At 37.0% G+C, this 25,301-nt stretch overlaps 2 protein-coding genes across 5 annotated transcripts in view; one reads left to right on the forward strand and one right to left on the reverse strand.

Moving 5' to 3' along the window:
- Window positions 1-2,759: 2,759 nt before the first annotated feature.
- On the reverse strand, window positions 2,760-13,534 carry LOC106078120 (uncharacterized). 4 transcript variants are annotated; one of them, XM_056010994.1, is made up of 7 exons: window positions 13,445-13,534; window positions 13,099-13,207; window positions 9,641-12,367; window positions 6,999-9,508; window positions 5,886-6,020; window positions 5,589-5,690; window positions 2,760-3,856 (listed from the first exon to the last, which is right to left on the reverse strand). In XM_056010994.1, exon 3 carries the CDS (start codon window positions 12,351-12,353, stop codon window positions 9,690-9,692), a length of 2,664 nt encoding a protein of 887 aa, XP_055866969.1. In that variant the 5' UTR covers window positions 12,354-12,367; window positions 13,099-13,207; window positions 13,445-13,534; the 3' UTR covers window positions 2,760-3,856; window positions 5,589-5,690; window positions 5,886-6,020; window positions 6,999-9,508; window positions 9,641-9,689. The 4 variants fall into 4 exon arrangements, with proteins under 4 accessions (XP_055866969.1, XP_055866970.1, XP_055866972.1 ...); XM_056010995.1 differs by having other exon boundaries at window positions 13,124-13,207; window positions 13,409-13,480; XM_056010997.1 differs by having other exon boundaries at window positions 9,384-9,508; window positions 13,409-13,480.
- Window positions 13,535-21,052: 7,518 nt separating this feature from the next.
- Window positions 21,053-25,301, forward strand: part of LOC106051211 (ras-related protein ced-10-like) — an 83,199-nt gene continuing 78,950 nt past the window's right edge. The window contains exons 1-2 of the mRNA XM_056009542.1: window positions 21,053-21,199; window positions 21,498-21,543. Of these exons, the coding sequence (XP_055865517.1) occupies window positions 21,151-21,199; window positions 21,498-21,543 (95 nt within the window). The 5' untranslated portion in view covers window positions 21,053-21,150. The remainder of the gene's footprint in view (window positions 21,200-21,497; window positions 21,544-25,301) is intronic.

The following is a 25,301-nucleotide window of genomic DNA, read 5'->3' on the forward strand; positions in this document are numbered from 1 at the left end:
AGTCAAGATATTATGTGTCAGTGCTTAAATCTCAAAGGCCCTAAGATATGCTCTTTTAAAAATATTGTAGTACTTTGCTGATGGCTGTCTTATATGCCTCATAACTTGAGACATCGACTTACGGCTCCACGCCATGAGGTCGATTCCACATTTCAAGAGAGGAGTTCTTGAAAGTGTCTTCATGTCGATATCAAGAAACGAAATTTGAAAAAAATAAATTTCATTATAAGTATGCACATGAGCGGTAGTGAAAGTATAAAAAACATTCCCAAGGTGCGCTGCTTTCACGAAAAGTGACTTAAAGGCCAACTGAAGAGTTGTCTTTTTTTAATTGAGTTAATACAATGTGGGATTTTCTACACGATTGTCTTGAGCCAGAAGTTAAGCAAAGGGAAGAAACAGTGAAATATCTTGTAACATTATTAAAACTTGGTTAGCTCCCCATGTAAAAAAAAAAAACAACATATAGTAGGTAGCCACATGTAATTACACGATTTAAAATAAAAGAAATAAAAATAAGTTTTCAGACTCTGTGATCTATTGGGCAGATGATGTAAAGGTCATCTTGTTTCTATAGACAATGACTTACAAGGATGTCATGTGGCCAGCACAATGACAAACTGCCTTTTCATTTACCCGACTAATGTCAGGTACCGGTATCCATTAGAGCTGGGTGAACTCTTAGCTGCCCTAAAAGTTAAAAAATTCCAGTCTTTACCAGGATAAGAACCCAGGACCCCTCGGTTCAGAAGCCAAGCACTTTGCCACTCAACCACTGCGCCTCCAATATATGATTAAGTAAAAACATTTTATATTTGACTACAAGCACTAGATGTCATGGTAAGCACTAGATGCCATGGTAAGCACGAGATGTCATGGTAAGCAATAGATGTCATGGTAAGCACTATATGTCATAGTAAGCACCAGATGCCATGGTAAGCACTAGATGTCATTGTAAGCACTATATGTCATGGTAAGCAATATATGTCATGGTAAGCATGAGATGTCATGGTAAGCACGAGATGTCATGGTAAGTAGCTGTTATTAAAATAAATGATTCATTATTTGTTGAAGTTAATAATGAGTTCACTTTTGGGTACTACCTACATCCTTGCCAGATGTAATATTGCTTTAAAACAGAAACAACTCTTTGTAGCTACTGACAATCAGACAATTTGGAAATAAATCTTAGAAAAAAAAAATGTAGTCATCCTCTAAGACAGGGGTTCTCAACCTGTGGGTCGCGACCCCCTTGACGGGTCGATTGACGATTTGCCAGGGGTCGCCTAAGACCATCGAAAATATGGATTGTTTTTGTCTATTCTTAAATTGCTGTGTGTGTGTGTGTGAGTATGGGTCGCGGCAGAGTGGGGGATAGTAAAAAGGGTCGCCGAGCTCAAAAGGTTGAGAACCGCTCTCTAAGAGTTTTCAAACAACTGTCCACTGTCCAGTAGTGTGTGTATTTTTTCTTAAAAAAAAAAACAAAAAAAAACCCCATTAAATTTTGATTTCCTATATACTGTATGTTGATAATCAGCCAACTTAGTGAGTAATAAAAAGAAACTTTATTATCCACAAGGAAATTTGTCTTACAGTTTGTGCATTACACCAAACCAAACATTATAGCTATAGAAAACCAAAATATAGATTCACACCTGGCTCATTCGTAAATTACATGTGAACAGTTCATATTTGATAGTTTAATTTTATTTAATGATTCGATAGCCAAGAAACAAAAGAGTTGTGACTGTTTGTCTTTGCTATTGGTGTCTTGTATCTCTTTTGTGATGGTAAAATCCTGACCCAAAGGGAGATTTTTTATTTCTAGAATCTTTTTAGTTTTCTTATGAATGTTTTTCTATAACAGCTGCCCAAATGAGGTTTGTTTTTTATCAATGAACTTACCATCAGCATTGAGGGTTTTATAAAGTTTATTTTTAATGCTCAGATTGCCATACCAGGCAGTGATATTGAAACTTAAAATATTGCAGATGTGAGCATGATAAATCATAGCCAAGGCCTTTTAGCTAACATTTAACGAGAACATTTTTCTAAGTAATCGTAATCTTTGCTGCCCCTTTTTTGCTGATATAATCAGTGTTTGCATTAAAATTTAGTTGATTGTCTAAGATAGTACCAAGGTATTAAAAGTTTGCACTATTTCTATAGTCTCTCCAGCTACAGAAACAAAATCAATTTTCTTCTTTTCCTATGAAAATCGATTATCGTTTCCTTTGTTGTTTTTTTTACATTTAATAATAAAAAAATGATCTTTACAGTATTTTTCAAGGGCAAGAAGAGCTGCATCATCAGCGAATTTTGTGAAGGAGCAAAAAGGACTATCAGATTGAAAATCATTGGTGTACAAAATGAACCACAGTGACGATGTGACAGCCCCCTGGGGCACCCCCGTGTTAACTATAAGTGCATTTGATATTACATTGTTTACCCTAATCCTCTGAGATCTCTGGGGCAAAAAAGTTATTAGCCCATAGTATGATATATGGACTAATCATCAATGCTTTCATGTTTTACATAAGTAAATAAAGTTGTATAGAATAAAAAGCTGATGAGAAATCAATAAAGAACAATCTTACATAAGTGTAAGTCCAGATGTTTGTAGACACAATTTTAAATATTTAGGATGGCATCGTCTACACCTTTACCCTATTAGTAAGAAAAAAATGGATAAAGTTGCAAAAATACCTTTTATAAAACATAAAAATTAAAAAAAAAAAAAAAAAAAAGATAACTTTCCATCTAACAATGTTTCTTTTTTAAATATATTTATTTATAAAAAAGGAACATTAGCACATCACAATTTTTTGCTACACTTGAGAAAAAAGTAAACAAAAAAGTGGCTTTAACAAACATTAAACATTAAAAAATTATATACTATAAGTCAGGGCTTCTCAACCTGTGGGTCGCGACCCCTTGAGGGGTCGATTGAAGATTTGTCATGGGTCGCCTAAGACCATCGAAAATATGGATTGTATTTAGTGTATTCTTCTATTGCTGTGTATGTTATGGGGGGGGGGGGTTGCGCAGAGTAAGGGATAGTAAAAAAAGGGTCGCAGAGCTTAAAAGGTTGAGAACCGCCGCTATAAGTACTTGGTTCTGTGAGGTTGTTATTGATATGAGCACTCCACTACCTATAAAACACTTCCAATGGCATGCGTCTCAACGAATCCAACTAATGGCCTTCACTTGCAGCTCAGGTATTGGATCTAGTGGAACTGCTGTCATTAAAAGGAGAAGGGGGCAAGGAGGAGTAACTGGTGTCTAAACCAATGAGCTTCAGCCCTTTTCTATTTTTCTGACTTACAGGCGGAGCTGAAACAACAAAGTCAACGAGCCTGAAGAATAAACGCTTTGAGTTGCTGGTCTGATGGAGTTTAAGTTGCTGGTCTGATGGAGCTTGAGTTGCTGGTCTGATGGAGTTTGAGTTGCTGGTCTGATGGAGTTTGAGTTGCAGGTCTGATGGAGTTTGAGTTGCTGGACTGATGGAGCTTGAGTTACTGGTCTGATGGAGTTTGAGTTGCTGGTCTCAAGTAGTTTGAGTTGCTGGTCTGATGGAGTTTGAGTTGCTGGTCTGATGGAGTTTGAATTGCTGGTCTCAAGTAGTTTGAGTTGCTGGCTTGATGGAGCTTGAGTTGCTGGTCTGATGGAGTTTGAGTTGCTGGTCTGATGGAGTTTGAGTTGCTAGTCTGATGGAGTTTGAGTTGCTGGTCTGATGGAGTTTGAGTTGCTGGTCTGATGGAGTTTGGGTTGCTGGTCTGATGGAGTTTGTGGCTAGGCTAAAAGTGAGTCACTCTGGCCATTGTTTTTCTTGATTTTGTTCAAGAGAATATCATACCTGGATAGAAAAACCAAAATGTTATTTTTTCTTTGTTGAACAATAAATAAATAATTTTTTTTTTAAATATATAGAATTGGAAACTAACAAAAAACTGTCAATATTTGTTGAAGCTCTGCTGAGACAGTCAGCCATGTCAATAGCAAACCAAACATTTTCTCCAAACATTTTCTCGTAGGTGGAGAAAAGATGAAATGTAGCTCAATATAAATGGCTAAGACAAATTTCAGGTGTCAGTTATGGAGATTGTGTCTCAAACAAGTCCTGTGCCCAACCAGGAGTCAAACACTTAATGAGGTTGTGACTGAGTGTCATATGAGGTTTGCAGGACATGTCCACCGAAAGAATGTATTACCCATACCAAGAGTTGTAAGGACATGGAGGCCAATACGAGGAAAGCGCAAACACACTCTCATGGAGGACCTCAGAGCAGTAGACAGTGGGTGGGAAGAAGCTTCAGACATTGCCAGATCTTCATGGAGACAGCTTGCCGCCGAAATTGCCAAACAGGGCAGGAGGGTCTATTAACTGCAAAATATATACAAAAAATTCCTGGAAATAACCTGCACTTATTAAAATTTCCTGAAAACTCATAAAAATAGACAAAATTATCATTTGTGTGTGTCATTCAATATGGAAAATGCCATTCCTACGCGCGATAAAAAAGAAAAGACAGTGTCAGCTTTCATGCAATAAAATGTAATAATCAGACGAATTTTCCCCATAACCGGAAGTTCCAACACTGTATTTACTTTTATAGTCACTGGCATATAAATATGCCATAGGCTGCAAGATTGGTAAAGTAAAATTAACTTGAATGAATAAAATTTATTTTCTAAAATAAAATCTTAATTTTCACTTATTATCCTTATTCCCACCCAGACTAAGCCAATCAGTTTCGCATAGGGCCCCGCAATCGCTAGGACCAGCCCTGGGCGTGATTAACCAGTGGTCCGATTTAACTGTCAATTAATACATTTTAAGTTGAGGCACTAATAATTAGATTTATTACTATACCACTTTTTATTATGATACACAGTGTACTGACTATGTTATTATTTGTTAACTCTTTCTCTCCTAACTGACGATACCAACGTTGATTCCACCAGATAGTGGTAAATAATTACGGAGAGAAAGAGTTAAAATATTTCTTCCAAAAATAAGGGTCTTCACAGCATGGCGGTCATGCCAAGTGTTGACAGAGAAGACAAATCAAATGCTGTCTCAAACGACTAGTTTGCCACAATGACTGATGCACACCACCAGTTACTTACTGATCTACTCAGACCCTCCTGCACCGTTCAGCGCATTGGGCAGCAAGGTGTCTGCACAAAGATCTGTCACTGGTAATGTCTGAAGCCTCCTCCCAACTGATGTCCACTGCTCTGAGGTCCTCCATGAAAGTGTGGGGCCAAGTTATATGAGGACATCCCTGTTTGCGCACACCGCTATGGTAAACATTTATTTTCCTAAACTAGAAACTTATTTCCAGAAGGCTGCTTTCATATTTCAGGGTTCATAGCCAATTTCATGAATGATTTTCCAGGTTTTCAAGGTTGAATTTTAGATTTTCAAGGGTATGCATCACACCATAGCAAGCAATATATAGAATATTTTTCACAAAGTTTTGTGCTATTAAAATCTCTCCTTAACTTAAATTGAACTAAGCGCTTTAAAATAAATATGTCAAATGTCAAAACAACATGCTTAAGATTTAAAACATATTACTAACTTTCTTCTGGAGCGGTCCAACAAAATGCAGTGTTGGAAAAAACTGATGCCCTAGTTGGCGCTTCTAAAGTATTTTGCTTGTCATTAATGGAATCCCTTGTTGCTGTGAAATAAACACACAAAAAATATGAGTTAGATAAATATTGATAGCCAAACATTAAAGTAGTTCCCAATTCGACTTTAAACATATAAATCACAGAAATCAAAACAAGTACAAACAGTTAGGACTGTACACAAGTACATAAATATATTAATCATAGAAATCCACACATGTATAAACAGTTGGGATTCTACACACCTATGCATCTTATGGAATTCTCGCTTTCAACTAGTTCAACGTTTTCTGCATCGTTTCTCTGCCATTTTTCTAACGAACGACCTGTGTTTTATTAATTTCGCAACAGAAGACTTTTGAAACAAGCATCACAGGGTCCTACAAGAATAAAAATTAAAATAAGGTTTCAAAATAAAATTTACCAACAAAAATTTAGACCATTTTTTTGCTGTTAATTACAGCATAACATCAAGGATGGGCCACTTTTCTCCATGGAGACCAGTAAAAAAAAAATATATGTAGTTCCCATGAATAGATGGCATGATATTCTCACATGCAAGTTAACCCTTAAAACAGCTGTGGTAGTTTAGCCTCTAAACATCAGAATTGTAATTCCATTTTGTATGCACTCATTGTAAAACAGCTCAGCACTTTAAGGGTTAAGGGTATTTATGATTAAACTGAAAGCATAAGCAAGTGAATCAAAAAGGATTCTGTCAATTGTATTAAAAAAGAAAAGGTATCAAAAAGACTATATATAATAAAAGGCATAGCAGGAATATCCTGGGGCATCTAAAGAAAGCTATACACTGTCATGGACAACTGTCTTTCCTTATAAATAACTGTCAGCTAAACTATTGGAAGGTACAGAAGGTTGGAGAATGACCCTCCTAACAAACAGACAAAGAGACAGGGAAATAAATCAAAAGAAGCAAAGAAATCTGCTTCAAATTACATTAGCGTCTAAACATTTACCTACCCAAAGAATTAAGAAAAAACAACAACAGCTGATTCTCTAACAAATCTCATTAACTTAATCTTAAACAAACAATCATTAGAACACACTTAATTTTAACAAAACCTTACAAAGCAATCTAATCCCCCAAAACTCAAAGTAGGTACCCTAGAAACATTTGAAAGCTATCCAAAAACATTTATCCACATATAAATTTGAAAAAAACAAAATTGTAATTATATCAGTGTACTTCAGTTACTGGTACTCCTAAAAAGAAGCTGGGTTAAATTCTTAAAATAGACATTATGATTATATGATTAAAAAACAAATAATCTTACAGAATACACTTCTTGTGCTATGAAATAAAAAAATATTATTTCACACAAAATAAAGAAACATACCTTGACTGTATCCACATCTGAAACATAAATGACAAGACTGAGTTATAATATGTTTCTCATCTTTTCTTTTTGAAAGTAGATGAGTTGAAATATCTGCCTTCCTCTTTCTAGGCATTGCTCTGGCTTAAATTTTGGTTTAATACTTTCAGCCAATAAATGTACATTTCTTTTACAAAGCACTATCTTTTGTACATTAAGATGGGAGACTTTTGATTTTTTTCTTTCTTCTTATCTTCTTCTTATATAATACAGACGTTACTTCAAAAAAGAATATGATTACGTCCTACGCGTCATGCATTTAGTCATGCATGAACTAGGACTCAGCTTTATATCTGGTCCAAGGGGTTTGAACTTGACAAAACAATGCCTTATGATTGGTGTTGAAACAATGTCTCTAGAAAGCAACTATAAAGTGATGGTGTGTTTTGACATCTAAGCTTACTGGACTTTTGGATATGCTTCTTAGGGAGGATGTATGATCCAGCTTGTTTACTAGTTTTTAAGCTGTAAATAAATAAAAAAGAAAATACTGGTCTGCGTTGCAAAAGCCCATCAGTGATCCCATCTGTGGACTTAGCAATGACTTTTTGACCCGACGTCTGCTAAGATGTTTTATCTCCCCTTGAACAGCATCAACAGAGTGACCTGAGTTAATTCATCTGTGTTGTCTACAGTTTTATTTTTCAAAACAAAAATTTTGTATGCCACTTAGATTTGACCGAAGACTTAGATCCTCCCACGCCATTAGGCGCACCGGGAGGCAAGCTGTCTCCACAAAGATCTGTTACATGGCAATGTCTGAAGCCTCTTCTTATCGGGTGTCCACTGCTCCAAGGTCCTCCATGGATGTGGTGCCAAGGACATTCCTGTTTGTGCTATCCTCCTGTTGGCCTCCATGTCATCGCAACAGATTGACCGAGGAACATTTCTAAATCATTTCCCATTGTCTTTCCAGTATACAGTAAAGTATGAGTTAAAATGTCAACAGCTGTATGAGTTTAAAATGTCAACAGCTGTATGAGTTTAAAATGTCAACAGCTGTATGAGTTAAAATGTCAACAACTGTATGAGTTAAAATGTCAACAGCTGTATGAGTTTAAAATGTCAACAGCTGTATGAGTTAAAATGTCAACAGCTATATGAGTTAAAATGTCAACAACTGTATGAATTAAAATGTCAATAGCTGTAGGAGTTTAAAATGTCAACAGCTGTATGAGTTAAAATGTCAATAGCTGTATGAGTTAAAATGTCAACAACTGTATGAGTTAAAATGTCAACAGCTGTATGAGTTAAAATGTCAACAACTGTATGAGTTAAAATGTCAAAAGCTGTATGAGTTAAAATGTCAACAGCTGTATGAGTTAAAATGTCAACAGCTGCTATGTCTTATGATTCTAAATCTCTTTCTCATTGATGACTTGTTCATCCCAAAAGAATTCTAAATGAATTTCTAGCTATTTTTTTTTTTACTCAAATATCCCTAAAAAAAAAAATGGAAGTATTTTTTTTTTTTACTGGTACTGCCTTTAGAAACATTCTAAAGAATATGGAAGATTCCACTATTGTAGGCATAGCAGAATGCAGTTAGTGATTCAAGGTTATCTACAAGATTTACGGAACACTTCAAAATAAGAACAGATCAGAAACTCTTTCGTTTGGTCTGCATTACTTTTTATCGAATGATAATAAAAATTACTTAAAAGAAAGAATTGAGCTTACTCTGAACATAGGAACCAAAGGGAAGATGCTTGATGCTTTCTGGTTTGAAAAATCCCTCAAAATACCACCTAAGCAAACAGGGGGTCACTCTGAATTTTTAAATTCTTTAAAAAAATTAATGTTTTGAAAAAATAATAAAAATTTATGATCTAAAATTTAATATAAAATAAATAAATAAACAATTTTAAAATTATAATATGTCTAGTTAGAAAAAAAGCTTAATACCTTTAGAATATAAATAATATATAATAAAAAAAAAGCTTTAAAAATACCCATTTTCTCAGGGTAGGGGCTTATACACTGGGGCTACAGGCCAGTTCGTTTAAAAAAAAAAATCTTCAAAAAAATAATAAAAAAGCTTTACACATTCGGTTCTCACTTAAAAAAAAATAGTTACCACATTCTAAACAAGGCATGATAAGTTCTTTGTAAAGAAAAGTTTTTAAAAAAAGTTGTTAGCATCCCAACGCATTAACCTGCTATAGGACATTACAGTACAGTGGTACAGTACAGAGCTATTGTGTTTGAGTCTAGGATGGTCGTCAATTTATCTAAAAATATTATATTTACATCCAGTCACATAAGACATGAAGCTAAACGACTAACTGGTATGTCGTCATTAGTAAACTGTTGCAAGACAGCTATGCAAACAGTGGCTGCATTTACTTTGATTCAGTGATTGAGGCATACAGGTGGACCACACTTTCTTCACTTTTGATAAATAAGAAAATATTGAGAATCCATTGTTCACTTCCTCGACGAGTTGCTTCATCCAGATGGAGGAAATATATCTGTTAAGAAATAAAGGATATGAGCTGAGTTGACTTACAAAAATATCAAACTCTTTAAATTAACCCCAAAAAAATGAGATCAAAATTTAAAAATTTAACACATTTTAAAACGAAGAATAAAATTTAAGTTACCTTTTAGTATCAGTCAACAAGTCTTTTGTGAGTCAGAGGAGAGTCAGCTTCAAAGTTTAAAGGAAGTAGATTTTTGGTCCAAAGACAATTGTGAGAGAGCGGCTGAATCTCTGCCGAGCTGTTGAGCCAGAGCAACTAGATGCGGAGCAATGCTTAGAGGCAGAGAATGCTCAGCAATAAAACTGTGTAGTAAGGCTTCCTGGTGTGACACCCTTTCTTTCATATCAACACACATGGCAGTAGCAGGTTGGGAGCGAAAATGAGAGGGTTGGGTTTGTAAGCCATTAGATGTTAATCCATAAGTACTTTGTTCTTGATCAACAACTGCCAGTTCCTGTTTCATACTATAGTACAGAGCAGTTGTAGGCTCTTGGCTAGAAAAAGAGCATTGGATTTGTAAACTATTAGAGGTTGATCCAGAAGTATTATGTTTTTGATCAATTACTGCCTGGCCCTGTCTCATGTTTTGAAAGTCTGATCTTAAGGCTTCCTGATGTGCAACATTATCTTTCATACTGTCATAAGCAGTTATAGGACTTTGGCAAGCAGCAGAAGAAATATTAGAGCGCTGGATTTGTAAACTATTAGAGGCTGATCCAGAAGTATTAAGTTTTTGATCCATTACTGCCTGGCCCTGTCTCCTGTTTTGAAAGTCTGATCTTAAGGATTCCTGATGTGCAACATTATCTTTCATACTGTCATAAGCAGTTATAGGACTTTGGCAAGCAGCAGAAGAAATATTAGAGCGCTGGATTTGTAAAGGATCAGATGCTGATCCATAAGTACTTTGTTCTTGATCACTAACTGCCTGCTCCTGTTTCATGCTATAATACAGAGCAGTTGTAGAGCACCGGATTTGTAAAGTATTAGAGGCTGATCCAGAAGTATTATGTTCTTGATCAATAACTGCCTGGTCTTGTCTCATGTTTTGAAAGTCTGCTGGTAAGGCTTCCTGATGTGAAACTTCATTTTCCATACTATCATAAAGAGCAGTTGTAAATTCTTGGCAAGATGCAGAGCACTGGATTTGTAAGGTATTAGATGCTGACTCAGAAGTATTTTTTTCTTGATCAATAACTGTCTGTTCCTGACTAATGTTTTGAAATGCTGCTGGTAGGTTTGAGGATTTAACAGTTGACTGAGTTGTTTTTGAACTTTGATGCTTTTTAGATATAGTGTGATTTAAAATAGATTTTCTCCCAGCAGTGCCATATTTTATTTTCTCTTTACAAACAATGCACCAGGCGACTCCTGGTTCTTCTAATTTCCTAATATAGCTTGAAAGAAAGTGACCCATGCCATCTTTCTCCTCCAGCCATTCCCATTTGAATTTATTCTTGACACTTTTGTCGATTTGTATTAGAGATATGTTTTCTCTATTTGAAGGTTCTTGGCGAGAAGTAGAGGACTGTGTCTGTAATGCGTCAAATACTAATCCAGAAGTACTATGCTCTTGATCTATAACTGCCTGTTCCTGATTAATTTTATCAAACGCTGCTGGTAGGCTGCTTGAAGACTTGACAGTTGAACGTGTTGTTCTTGTACATTGATTTTTTGTAGATACAGTGTTACTTTTAATAGATTTTTTCCTACTCGAGCCGTACTTTTTTTTTCGCTTACAAATGGTGTTTTGAGACGCTGCTGGAAGGCTGCTTGAAGATTTGGCAGTTGACCGAGTTGTTTTTGAACTTTGATGTTTTTTAGATAGAGCATGTCGTGTAATAGATTTTTTACCACCAGATCCATACTTGAGTTTCTCTTTACAAATGAGGCACCAAGCGACTCCAGGTTCCTTTAATTTTCTAATATAGCTTGACAGAAATTGGCCCGCGCCATCTTTCTCCTTCAGCCATTCCCATTTGAATCTATTCTTGACACTTTTGTCAATTTCTTTTAGATGAATGGTTTCTCTATTTGAAGATTCTTGACAAGATGTAGAGCACTGTGTTTGTAAAGTATCAGATGCTAATCCATTAGTATTCTGTTCTTGATCAATAACTGCCGGTTCCTGTCTAACATTTTGAAATGGTAGGCTGCTTGAAGATTTAACAGTTGACTGAGTTGGTCCTGTACTTCGATGTTTTTTAGATATAGTGTGTTTTAAAATAGATATTCTCCCAGCAGTGCCATATTTTATTTTCTCTTTACAAATGATGCACCAGGCGACTCCAGGTTCTTCTAATTTCCTAATATAGCTTGACAGAAAGTGGCCCATACAATCTTTCTCCTCAAGCCATTCCCAATTAAATTTATTCTTAACACTTTTGTCAATTTCTTTTAGAGACACGTCTTCTATAATTGAAGGTTCTTGAAAATAAGTAGAGCCCTGCGTTTGTAGAGCATCCGATGCTAATCCATAAGTATTTTGTTCTTGATCAATAACTGCAGGTTTCTGTTTCATGTTTTCAAATGCTGCTGGTAGGCAGCTTGAAGATTTAGCAGTTGGCTGAGTTGGTTTTAAACTTTGATGTTTTTTAGATACAGCATGACTTTTAATACATTTTCTTCCAGCAGCGCCATATTTGATTTTATCCTTACAAAGAATGCACCAGGCGACTCCTGGTTCTTCTAATTTCTGAATATAGCTTGAAAAAAGGTGGCCCCTGCAATCTTTCTCCTCCAGCCATGCCCATTTGAATCTATTTTTGACACTTTTGTCGATTTCCTCTAGATTCACATTTTCTCTATTTACTACTGTCAATGTAACACTCATACTGCTGTCGTTGACTGAAATTGTATGATTAAAAAAAAAAAAACATGCCTTAGAATGTAGTCACTTTAGTTATCAGGAGTACTGGCAATAGATAATAGTCTATTGACTGTATGAGTATGAATAGATGTAGAATGTAGATTATAATATTAAATATTATATATATATAATCCATAGACAATATTCAATATATGTATAGTCTATAGAGCTAGATTTAAGACTAGAATGAAGTCTAGATTCAATAAAAAATTAATATAGTAGTATCTGGATGTTTTATTTAATTATTAATTTTTCGAAGTGCCTATCCCTGTTGACTGTGAATAGGGTTTTGACCTTATCTGACCCATCCATCCAGTTGGGAATAGGGTTGAAGCCTATTCAAAACTGGTTGGGAATAGGGTCCGCCTTAATTTTTTATTGAATCTAGACTTTATTCTAGTCTTAAATCTAGCTCTTGGTTGTGATCTAAAATTAAAATTAAAAAAAATAGACATATAACATAGATCTACATGTACTACTAGATACTAGATCTACTCTAGATCTAAGTCAATCTAAGTCTAAGTATTAATAGACAAGTATTATAATTAGAATTAAGATCTAGTCAATGACTTCTTATTCTAGATCTAGATCTATACTTTAATTTTACTATATTTACTATATATAGAATATTATTTATTATTATACTTATTTAGATTAGATTCTATATTCTTATATCTAATATTAATATAAATTATAATACAGACATTACTTCAAAAAAGAAAATGATTCATTACGTCCTAGATCTATAACCTATGCCTATGCCAGGCTATGCGGATGCGTCATGCATTCACTGTAAGTGACTGTAGTGTAGATCTAATCTGTAAGTTAAGTGAAGTTGAATAAGTGACTGAATAAGTCAAGTCATCATAAGTTAAAGTTGACATATGTCGATGATATGATAACACATAATGATAAGTAGTATATTGATCTAGTGTGTAAGGTTGTGGGTAAATAGTAATAATTTAGATCTAGATTAAATACCGAGGTTAATAGACTAGATCTAGATCTATATTATTTACTATTTTACTTCAGTCTTGTTACGCTTATAAATTTACCGAAATCGGACTGGAGCGTGTGCACATATGCCAAAGAAATCAAATCTCAGTTCGCATTCTTCCCAGAATGGAAAATAATAAATTCAAATTTTCTCATTTAAAAAAAAATATATATTATTCTAGCAGTACACGCTGGCTAACCGTTGATTTGTTCCCAAGCTTTATATTGATAATTATGGCCAGAACAGCCTATTCTTTTCTTATTTTGAATTGTAATAAATGGACCATATTTTAACTATCAATCTAACATACTTTTTATCCCGCGAATTAGTGTATCTGCCTTTTTCTGTCTGTTTCTCTGTTTTCGCTCTTGAAACCCCTTTTTGTGTTCTTTTATCTTTCACAACGTAATTTCTCCGATATAGACTTTTGACTTGATTTGGAAACACCGTACCCTCTCTATTATGCGCCCACAACACATACACGCACTCATATGACTTGTATTTATGTCAACCTTTAATGCAGACTCTGTCTCACCAGGGAGTGCAAATTCCACCAACTGAACAGGCTGTAAGCTTTCATCAAGCGCTGGCTATAATACAAAAAAAAAACAGAAATGGAAAAGTGGTTTGAGTGCTGGGACAAGTCCCAAAAAGCCCGTGGAGTCTGGGAGCGCATGAGGCGCCCTGACCGCACTTCCCGGTGGTGGAGGCTGTCCAGGCCTGAGCAAGCTATTATAGCACAGTGCAGGACAGGCCATTGTCCTGTTGGCTCATATTTCTCGCGGCTATGGCCAAATTTTGATTCACGGTGCCCCCGCTGCGGGGAAGAAGTGGAAACCGTGCCTCATATTCTGTTTGACTGCCCCAGACTAGCTGATCTCCGTCTCGACAGGTCTGGGAAACCAAAAATTCTCGACCTGTATGGCGACATTTATGCACTACGCAAGACAGCAGGGTTTCTGTCCAGGGCTTTTGCAAGAGAGGATTTGAGTCTCTCAAGCCCTCACTCAAATGGAGTTTGATGATGATGATGATGAGGAGGAGGAGGATAAATGCAAGCAATACGTACGTACGGTATTAGACACTGAATACATTTCTTCATATCATCAGTGTAAAATTCAGGCCTGGAAAGTAAAAATGGATTGCCCGAAGACCCCAATGGAAGGGCATGCTCCCCTATCTACATTTATTTTGTTCTCTAAATAAAAAGAAACATCAATTTTATTTAAGTAGTAGATTCTTCCCTAGTGCTATTAGAGCATGGAATGGGTTGCCTGAGCTAGCCAGGAAAACCAGTGACTTGGCAGAATTTAAGTCATTGGTTAATATGCATGACTAAATGCATGGCGCGTAGGAGGTAATCATCTTCTTTTTTGAAGTAACGTCTGTATTATATAAGATTATTATAAGATTTTATTAACTGTAATCGTTTATCTCCCTTTCGAATGTATCAAAATGAAAATAGATCTAGATTTATCTTTTTAATGCAATAAGTATTTAGTTTTGTTTTGTTTTGTTTTTTTAAAGGGAAACTCCGATGGTTTTGACAATTTTTGATATAATATGTATTTTGATTTACAGATAATGAATATATTATTGCTTTTTTTAAATTTTACAATAATAACTTTGTAATTGATGTTTTTCTGACATATTTTTTCTGCGCATCCAAAATGATCAAATTTTTACCGGGTATCTATGTGACGTCACACTAACCTATTAATTTAATCTATTGACTTATTGTACAATAAAGTTTACATTCTCATATCGAATCATATCTGCGTCTATGCAGTTAGATCTAGATCCTGTAAGCAAAGAAAAAAAATGCGTGTTGAAAGTAGATTTACATCCTTGACTAACCACGGCAGTGTGTATTTTCTCGCCTGACCACTCAACACACAACAAACACTATCGCTTGGTTGTCTTGTCATGACCGACTACACGTAGTCTAGACTAGCCTTACACTGACCACTTTGTTAGAATCAGTCTATATACTTTTTAGGAGAGATGAAAATGTTACAATGTTTTTATCCAGTTGGTTATCCTAATGCTTTTAGGTCTCTCTCTATTTATATAACTGTACCATAGCTCTGGACTAGGCCGTCACTAAGCCTAACAGCCTAACAGCTACTGTAAGAATGAAGCGATACGATTGGTCAAATCTAGTTTCTTTTTCAGTATTGTTGAGGGAAGTGGCGTATGCCTAACCTAAAAAAAAACCTTAAAGAACCTCGTTTTTTTTTTTAGATGTCAAGAATTTAATGTCTAATTTATTAAACATAAATGTTTCTAAGCATTTAAATACAAACAGGTAACATGTTTACTATTACAACTTTTTACGCAGAATTTAAATATGTCAAAACTCAAATTTGAAAAACCATTGTAACAGTGTTACAAATTACCGTTACTTGCTCTTTCTCTATTTCTCTTTCTCAAAAAAAAAATACTCTAATCTATCTTATTGTTACGTATTTCTGAATCTTCTGGCTAAATGTACTAGTAGGCACACAAATAAAAACACTGTAAAGAACTTGACGACTAAACTTTCAGCTTCATATAACTTTATTGACTATTAACTCTAACAATTTGTTACTGTAACATGTAGCGTCGAAGACTGTACAATATCTGTCAGTTTACAGTTAGCTATACTTCGTTGCAATTCATCTCTTCACTTCGTTGCAATTCATCTTTTCACAGCTTGCATCGAGCCGTATTCCACAGAACAGACCAACGACACACTTCCCAGTGTCGCTCCAGGTCTCAAAGCTGAACCAAGTCGTACTCAAGTCTACCGAATCAGAGCCGTACACGTCTTAAATCGACTGTATCGACTGTAACGGCTCAAGTCCACTGTAGTTCGCTGTATAGACTTTAACAGACAGTAGTCCACTTCAGTTAACTCTACCCTAGTTAACTTGCATCGAGTCGTACACATCTCTCTTCTACTGTCTCGCACAGTAGACAACAGTACCAACGACTCACTCACGACTAACTTTCACATTGACTCTCTGGCTTAAATAGAGTCTCTAATCGCTCATCCAAAGTTGCACAAACACTGCCAGTATCCTCTGGAACAACACGGGAGGAAGCGTCACATCCTGTCGTTGTTTATACATGTCGATTCCAGAGAACACCTGCGGCAGTGTCACTCGTAGTGACCTCTGTCTGTCACTGTTCATTCGTAACATTATTAATGCTATTAGGATTGGTTTTATTTTTTATTTAGACCGCGTCTTAAAATAAGTGGAAATGACTTAAGGCATACTAAAAATAAGTAGACTTATTAAAAAAGAGATTAAAAAAGAGATTAAAAAAGAGATTAAAAAAGAGATTAAAAACGAGATTAATTCAAACGATGAGTAGTTTGTGAAACACCTATTCGGGCCTGGCGGAACACTAAGGTATTGGAAACACTGCTTTAAAAATACGAAATATGAGCTTCTATGCTTTCAAGATAAGTCCCTTTTATTAACCTTTGACCCGGGGAAGGATTTTTTACGAGGCTAGGTTGGCCTTAGCGAGACGGTTGTCTATATCTCTAGATAGTAACGCATCGTTGGACACTGTGCTGCCCAGGTAATAAAGTGGGCGACAACTTTAACCCTTAAGGCACGTATGGTAGTTTAGTCTCCATTTTTATGCATTCAGTGTAAAACAGCTCAGCAGTTAAGGAAGTGTCCTTTCACATTGGTAGTCATTGTATAAGACACTCTTAAGTTTGCTGTGTAAGGGATACATATTATGTAAGACACGTTATGTAAGCAGGGCCGGACATAGATAATTGGAGGCCCTAGACAAAATGAATTTGGTATGTGAAACACACATAACCATTATGTAAGACACACGTAGTTGTTGTGCGAGACACACATGGTCATTGTGTAAGACACACGTAGTCCTTGTGCGAGACACACGTTGCCATTATGTGAGACACGCGTAGTCGTTTTGCTGGACATACATATTCATTGTGTAAGACACACGTTGCCGTGTACGATGCAAGTGGTCGTTGTGTGAGACACACGTAGTTGTTGTTTGAGGCACACGTAGTCGTTGTTTGATACACACGTAGTCGTTGTGTGAGACACACGTAGTCGTTGTGTGAGACACACATAGTCATTATGTAAGACACATAGTCGCTGTGTAAGGCACATGGTCGTTGTGTAAGACATATAGTCGTTGTGTACGAGGTGTATAGTCATAGTGGTTGTGTAAGACACATAGTTGTTATACAAGACAAATAGTCGTTGTGTAAGACACACATCGTCGTTGTGTAAGACACACATCGTCGTTGTGTAAGACACACATCGTCGTTGTGTAAGACACGTAGTCGTAATGCAAGACACATAGTATTTGTTTGAAACACACATCGTCGTTGTGTAAGACACACATCGTCGTTGTGTAAGACACACATCGTCGTTGTGTAAGACACACATCGTCGTTGTGTAAGACACACATCGTCGTTGTGTAAGACACGTAGTCATTATGCAAGACACATAGTCTTTGTTTGAAACACACATCGTCGTTGTGTAAGACACACATCGTCGTTGTGTAAGACACACATCGTCGTTGTGTAAGACACACATCGTCGTTGTGTAAGACACACATCGTCGTTGTGTAAGACACGTAGTCGTAATGCAAGACACATAGTCTTTGTTTGAAACACACATCGTCGTTGTGTAAGACACACATCGTCGTTGTGTAAGACACACATCGTCGTTGTGTAAGACACACATCGTCGTTGTGTAAGACACACATCGTCGTTGTGTAAGACACGTAGTCGTAATGCAAGACACATAGTATTTGTTTGAAACACACATCGTCGTTGTGTAAGACACACATCGTCGTTGTGTAAGACACACATCGTCGTTGTGTAAGACACATAGTCGTTATGCAAAACACATAGTCATTAGTGATTATTCAAATAATTATATTATTCTCCCGCTAACGCAGTGTTCAGATATTCTTACACCAGCTGAAGTGCATTTCCCATCATGTCACAGCACTGTGTCGCACACACTGTCGATACACATGGTTCATATATATATATATATATATATAATAATAGTTCGTCCATCATGGTTCGATGATGACCACTTTGTCAACCAGGGGGCTGAAGGCTTTGCACTGGGGTTTTATGCCTCCTCATGTGGCTGGTGAGACCTATGTGAGCCCGGAATGTTCGGCCGCACACTGGGCAGGTTATTCCGGTTGGAGCTAGTGTCGTTTGCCTTGCTTTTCTTCTCTGGCGTTATTCTTCTGCCAGCGTTGTTCTTTTTTCCTCAGCAACCTGTGCGCCAGTTTTCACATGATGCTCTGTCATGTGCCTCTGTCTCCCAGGTGCCTGGGTCTATGCTGAACGCCTTCATAGAGAAGCTTTGAGGTTCATACAGACGCCGTCGCTATAGTAACACATCCTGCTTCCGTCTCGAACAGGCAGGAAGCGAAGAGGATGTTTCAAAATAGACTAGGAAGCTACTTATCGAAACAATTCCCAAAACGCCAAAACAAAAAAGGGGCAATTAAGGTTCAATGTAATTAACGAAACATTCCAGGGAAAGATGGTCACCACAAGGGGAAGTAATTGTACTTTGAGGTAAGGTAAACTAAAAGTTATCTATACGCGTATTAAGTTTCTCTTATTTAATGTTATGATTTACATAACAAAAACAGTCTAAAGGGGTGTTGGTGGGGCGGTGGGGGGATGCATTCCCTCTCTAAATGTTGGATGATGAATAAGCGCCGAAGATGCATGAATATTGACATGTTGACTTAGTTAAATTTTTTTTGGCGAAAACGGTTGAGTATTTTAAAAGAAAATTGTGTTTTATGTTTCGTGTAAATGAGTAATAAGGCTCCTTTATGTCCACTGTTTATTATAGGAGATTGTCGGATAAAGTACCAGATCTTTAACAATGATTTATTCACTGGAACTTGCCTAAAGTACATTTTTTACTCTGCCCTGGTTAAGTGATGCCTGAAAGAGTATTTTGAACACTGGGGCTAGCTCGTTACTTAGTTCTTTGAGTAATCTAGATGGAATACCATCAGGTCCAGACGCTTTATTTGGTTTGGTGTTAGCGGCTATTAGTCTTTGTATTTGAAGATTATGGTTCAGTGTTTTATGTATAATTGCTACTTTACTTTTTGAGTCTTCTGTCCTGAAGGCTTTCTAAATTTAGTGATTTTACTAAAGGTGTTACTCTAGTCAAATGTGAATATTCGTTTGTTATGAATATCACTGCTCTATTTTGTGTATGTTCCAGTTTCTTAATGTTTTCTTGAGTTGAGGGGTCCCCAAACGGAGGATGCATATTCTATTATTGGCCTACCCAAGTAAGTAATACTGGTCTGTAGTTTTCTCCTTTTTTAAATAGGTGTGTGTGTGTGTGACATTAGCTTCTTTCCAGTCATTGGTTAAGTGGTGTGGGTGTGGTGGCCGAGTTTCGGAATGGATGGGTGCCGAGTTCAAACCCCCAGTGAAGACTGAGATTTTGAAATTCGTGATTTTTTTTAGGACGCCCTTGAGCCCCTTAACGGGTGTTATGGAGAGTGTGTGTATTTTTTCTATGGTGACGGTTGAAAGAGGTTAGTGATGCAAGAATGATGGAAGAGAAGCGGAATTGACTTAAGAGGTCTAAGGTAGCACAGACGACTCCAGAACGCCAGACTGAAAAGACGTTTTGTATTGAGTTAGATTTTGTTCAGAATTGTTCAGAATATGTTATTTTATAATGTCTACTAAAATCTACTACATTAACTTCATTTCATCTCAAGTTAACTTTCACCAGTGACGGGAGGGGATATCTAGGAGTTGGTTTTCCGTGCTGCCTTTAGGCACTCAGTAAACCCAACTCTGCCCGAGTCGGGTGTCGAACCTCGAGCCCCCCTTCTAGGTAGCCAAGCCAAGTTCAAGCGCACTTGGCCTCTCGACCACGCTTCCCACCAATTTTTTCTAATGCAATAAAAGTTATATTTAGTATTTTTCACTAAGAAGTTATTTCAAGTTTAAAAAAGTTAAAATATAATACGCATACAGCGGCTTAGTTGTCCACCAGCATTTCGGTAGTCCACGACCGTCCACAACGACTGGTACTTCTGTGTTACCCGTGCTTGTAATCGTGCTAGTATTTGTAATCGTGTTCGCATTATCGTAGTCTGTGAATCGTGACCAGAGTTGATTTGGTATATTACAGGTACCTAGTTTGAGAATTTCTAATTGGTTGGTCGTTGTGCTGGCCACATGACACCTTAATTAAGCTTAGGTCACAACTCTGCCCGAGTCGGGTGTCGAACCTAGAGCCCACTTCTAGGTAGCCAAGCCAAGTTCAAGCGCACTTGGCCTCTCGACCACGCTTCCCACCAATTTTTTCTAATGCAATAAAAGTTATATTTAGTATTTCTCACTAAGAAGTTTTTCAAATTTCAAGTTTAAAAAGTTAAAATATAATACGCCTACAGCGGCTGATCTGTCCACCAGCATTTTGGTAGTCAAGGACCGTCCACAACAATTGGTACTTCTGTGTTAGCCGTGCTTGTAATCGTGCTAGTATTTGTAATCGTGTTCGCATTATCGTAGTCTGTGAATCGTGACCAGTCTGTACTGTGCTATTGTGTGTACCAGTCGTGTTTTATTGAAATAAAGCCTTGTTTCTAAGGTAATGAGTTGATTTGGCATATTACAGGTACCTGAAATTAATTTGAGAATTTATAATTGGTTGGTCGTGGTACTGGCCACATGACACATTAATTAAGCTTAGGTCACAGAAACTGATGACCTTTACATCATCTGCCTTCCAAAGATCGCAAGGTGTGAAATCCGGTGCGTAGCTAGGAATTTGTCATTATTTGGTGGTTCGGGGTGGTTTGACCTCTTTGAGGGCCCCTGCATTTTGCGTAATATTGAATATTTAATGTATTAAACACTTATTCGGGGGCCCCCTTTAAGTGACCTAGAAGTTCCTTATGTAGTACCTAGAAGTTCTTAATGTAATACCTATAAGTTCTTTATACAATACCTAGAAGTTCTAAATGTAAAACCGAGAAGCTCTTTATGTAGTACTAAGATATAGTTTTTGCTTTTATCGAGTGTAACTTATTGCTGTCTTTGTATTTCACAGAGTGTTTGAATATGATGAATATGAAATGTGTTTTGGTGGGTGACGGGTGAGTAATATATATATATATATATTTATTCAAACAAGTAAACACCAGCTTTATTACTTGAACTGCTAAACATATATATATAATCTATATCCCTCTTTCCCCATTACACTCTATAAAACATCTCCGCCCCCAGTCCAACTCCTGGCTTTTATGTGTGGCTCAGATATTTGAGTCCGGCGGAACTGCCTTCACTAACACAGGGGTCGGCAACCTTTTAAGTCGGAAGAGCCAAAAATTAGAATTTACAAAATTTTAAAGTTTTTAAAGAGCCACAACATTTACATTTTTACATCTTTTACATCTTACCAACAATAAATAGTACTCACACAATATTTAATGAAAAAAAACAAACAACAAATATACTTATTTCTATATCATCAGTGTTCTCACAACAAATTATATAATATACATATGGCATTATTAGATAATTATTTTTTTATTTCGGTGGTACCTAAAGAAGTTAAATAAACTTGTACTTACAATACTAACTTGTGCTTCACTAACAAACAAATGAGCAAACAAATTCATGGGGGAGGGGTGTGGTGAAAAGCGAGTACAAGTGGCTCTAATTTTCGTCAAACGATTCAGAAATATTTTTAAAAATGTTTGATAAAATAAATAATATTTGCGTATAGAACTTAAGAGCCGCAGCTTCACCCCCAAAGAGCCGCATGTGGCTCGCGAGCCGCATGTTGCCGACCCCTGCACTAACAGAAGGGTGGAAGGCGAGCAACTGGCGTCTAAGCCAGTAAGCTTCGGGCTTGGGGAGGGGGGAATCGATATCATTGGCTTGCTACCCACCTAGGAGAAAGAAAACTCTGAATTCAAACCTCTGCTGCCTCGCAGCTATATATACCGAATCATGGGAAAGGCTTCGGAAGTCAATTATTAAGAACAATCAGGAGCCGGTGACTGTTACTGAAGTGAAAAAATGCCTACTACTTGTAAAAGGTATTAACTTCATTGGATTTTTGTTTTAATTTGGCTGATACTTGTAGGATGACTCAGGTCTCTCCACTCAAACCACGGGGGGGGGGGGGGGGGGGGGGGGCTCCGTCATATTTTTTATCTCGGGCCCATGAGTAATCACCAATTTAAAATGTTACACTCAAAGTGTAGACAATAATTATGCTCTTATCAGAATACGAAAAAAAAAAAGGGCAGGCGACCCAAAGGCAGACCCCGGATGCGATGGATTGATGATGTGGAAGCAGATCTACAACAGCTTGGGTTTAGGGCGTGGAGACGTAGGGCCCAGGAGAGATCTGAATGGAGGGATGTGTTGAAGCAGGCCAGAGCCCTCCATGGGCTGTAGGGCCACTGGGATATGATAAGATACTTATCAGAATGCGCTATAAGAATCGCTGTCATTAGCTGATCTAATGAAACAAGTTTATTTGTGCATGTTATGGTCTGTGGGTGTAATAACAAACTTATCATAACTACCATATGCCAGATCACAAAGTTGGGCTACTATAGCCATATCATGTTGTTACTTGTCACATAGTTACTTTAAGCTAGATCACATAGTTCCTTTAAGCTAGATCACATAGTTACTATAAGCTAGATCACATAGTTACTATAAGCTAGATCACATAGTTACTATAAGCTAGATCACATAGTTACTATAAGCTAGGTCACATAGTTACTATAAGCTAGATCACATAGTTACTATAAGCTAGATCACATAGTTACTATAAGCTAGATCACATAGTTACTATAAGCTAGATCACATAGTTACTATAAGCTAGATCACATAGTTACTATAAGCTAGATCACATAGTTACTATAAGCTAGATCACATAGTTACTATAAGCTAGATCACATAGTTACTATAAACTAGATCATATAGTTACTATAAGCTAGATCACATAGTTACTATAAGCTAGGTCACATAGTTACTATAAGCTAGGTCACATAGTTACTATAAGCTAGGTCACATAGTTACTATAAGCTAGGTCACATAGTTACTATAAGCTAGGTCACATAGTTACTATAAGCTAGATCACATAGTTACTATAAGCTAGGTCACATAGTTACTATAAGCTAGGTCACATAGTTACTATAAGCTAGATCACATAGTTACTATTTATTAATTAAATCATTCCTCCTGCGGACTAACAGTAATTTGGTGACGCAAAGATTCTCCCACAGAGTTGTTTTATTCATCCCCACTTCTGCTAACAATATTGAAAAGATGCCAAAAGAGAGAGAAAGAGAGAGAAAGAGAGAGAGAAAGAGAGAGAGAGAAAAAAAAAGGTAGATCTGGGTCTGTATTTTCCCATGTTCTTCTCGCGCGCAACGGTCATGACGTCACGGTGGTTCTAAATTGGAACTCCGCGAGTCTGGTTTGATAAGAAGACGCGTAGCTGATCTTTAAACAGTGACTCTAACTCCAATTCATGTTAATATAGAGCCGTTTGATGTCTCTATATAATACAACTGTTTAGTGTGTGGTACTTTGAACTGGAATGTAGTGGTCTGTGCCCAAACAAGTGAGAACTAAGCTGTGATTTCTTTTCGGTCAAAAACTGTATCCCCCCAGCGCTTTACACAGTACAGAAGAACGAATGGTTTATTTCTATTTATAAATTGCTAGCAGACGTGGTATTTTCCCCGCCCTCCCCCCTAAAAAGTCTCTCTCCCTCCTAAGTTTGTGGTCACGTCATTAGAATATATTGAATAGTTTACTGACTAGCTAATCTTATCCTTAAAAACAAGAATAAGGCTAAACATGCACCCAAGAATTCTGTATACTGGATACGATCTATGGGGCTGGTGATGTAAAAATCATCTGTTTCATTGACACATTTAGTTTTGTGGATGTTCCATTGATGCGGTCGCAGTAGGCCCTGCAATTTCATAGGATCCGCGCTAATTCTAGGTGTAACTTATTAAAATTAAACCAATTTATAACAGGGTTCCCACGACATTCTTGTTTCCCGACAGCTCCTTGATATCTCCTGATATGGTTAAAATCTCCTGAAAACTCATGAAAATCTCCTTAAAAAAAGACAAAATTGTCATTTTGTGGTGTAAGTCAATACGGAAAAGTCCAATTGTACTCGCGAAATAAAAAAACGGCATCGCCAACTTTCTTTTAATAACAATGTAATGCAAAGACGAATTTATTTTCTAATACAAATCTTAATTTTCACTTATTACCCTTATCCCTACCCAAACTGGGCCCCGCGCAATCCGTTTCGCATGGGGCCCGCGCAATTGTTAGGGTTAGGGTTAGGGCTCGACATATGGAGTGATCAGTTCGCTAAGGTACAAGGGTATTTTTTTGTTATAGGTACACTGATGACAAAGTGCGACTACCTTGTAGTCGATTCTCGCTTTCACGGGGAAACCGATGGAGTGTACGCAAGAGAGCAGTAGCAGAATCACATCTTGCTTTCTTAGGAATATTCGTGCGGCGCTGTTCTGATTGGACCTCATTCACCAATCGTAAACAAACAACACTAAAAAAAACAAAATCAGAGCCACCCTCGTAAGAGATATGCTATTCGCTGATGACGCAGCGGTAGTGGCACACACGCAAGAGAAACTTCAGTCACTAATGTCCCGCTTCTCTCAGGCCTGTAAAGAATATGGCTTGACTATAAGCACGAAGAAGACAAATGTTATGGGACCACCTGCTACAGCACCACCCTCCATCCTCATAGACGATAACAAGCTGGACGCCGTAAATGATGAATTCTGCTATCTGGGATCCACAATTACAGATGACCTGTCTCTAGAAGAGGAGATGA

The sequence above is a fragment of the Biomphalaria glabrata genome, chromosome 14 (assembly GCF_947242115.1).
Source record: "Biomphalaria glabrata chromosome 14, xgBioGlab47.1, whole genome shotgun sequence".
NCBI lineage: Eukaryota > Metazoa > Mollusca > Gastropoda > Planorbidae > Biomphalaria > Biomphalaria glabrata.

Excerpts from the sequence above, each read along its gene's own strand:
- LOC106078120 (XM_056010994.1), bottom strand. The coding sequence starts at position 12,353 with ATGAGTGTTACATTGACAGTAGTAAATAGAGAAAATGTGAATCTAGAG.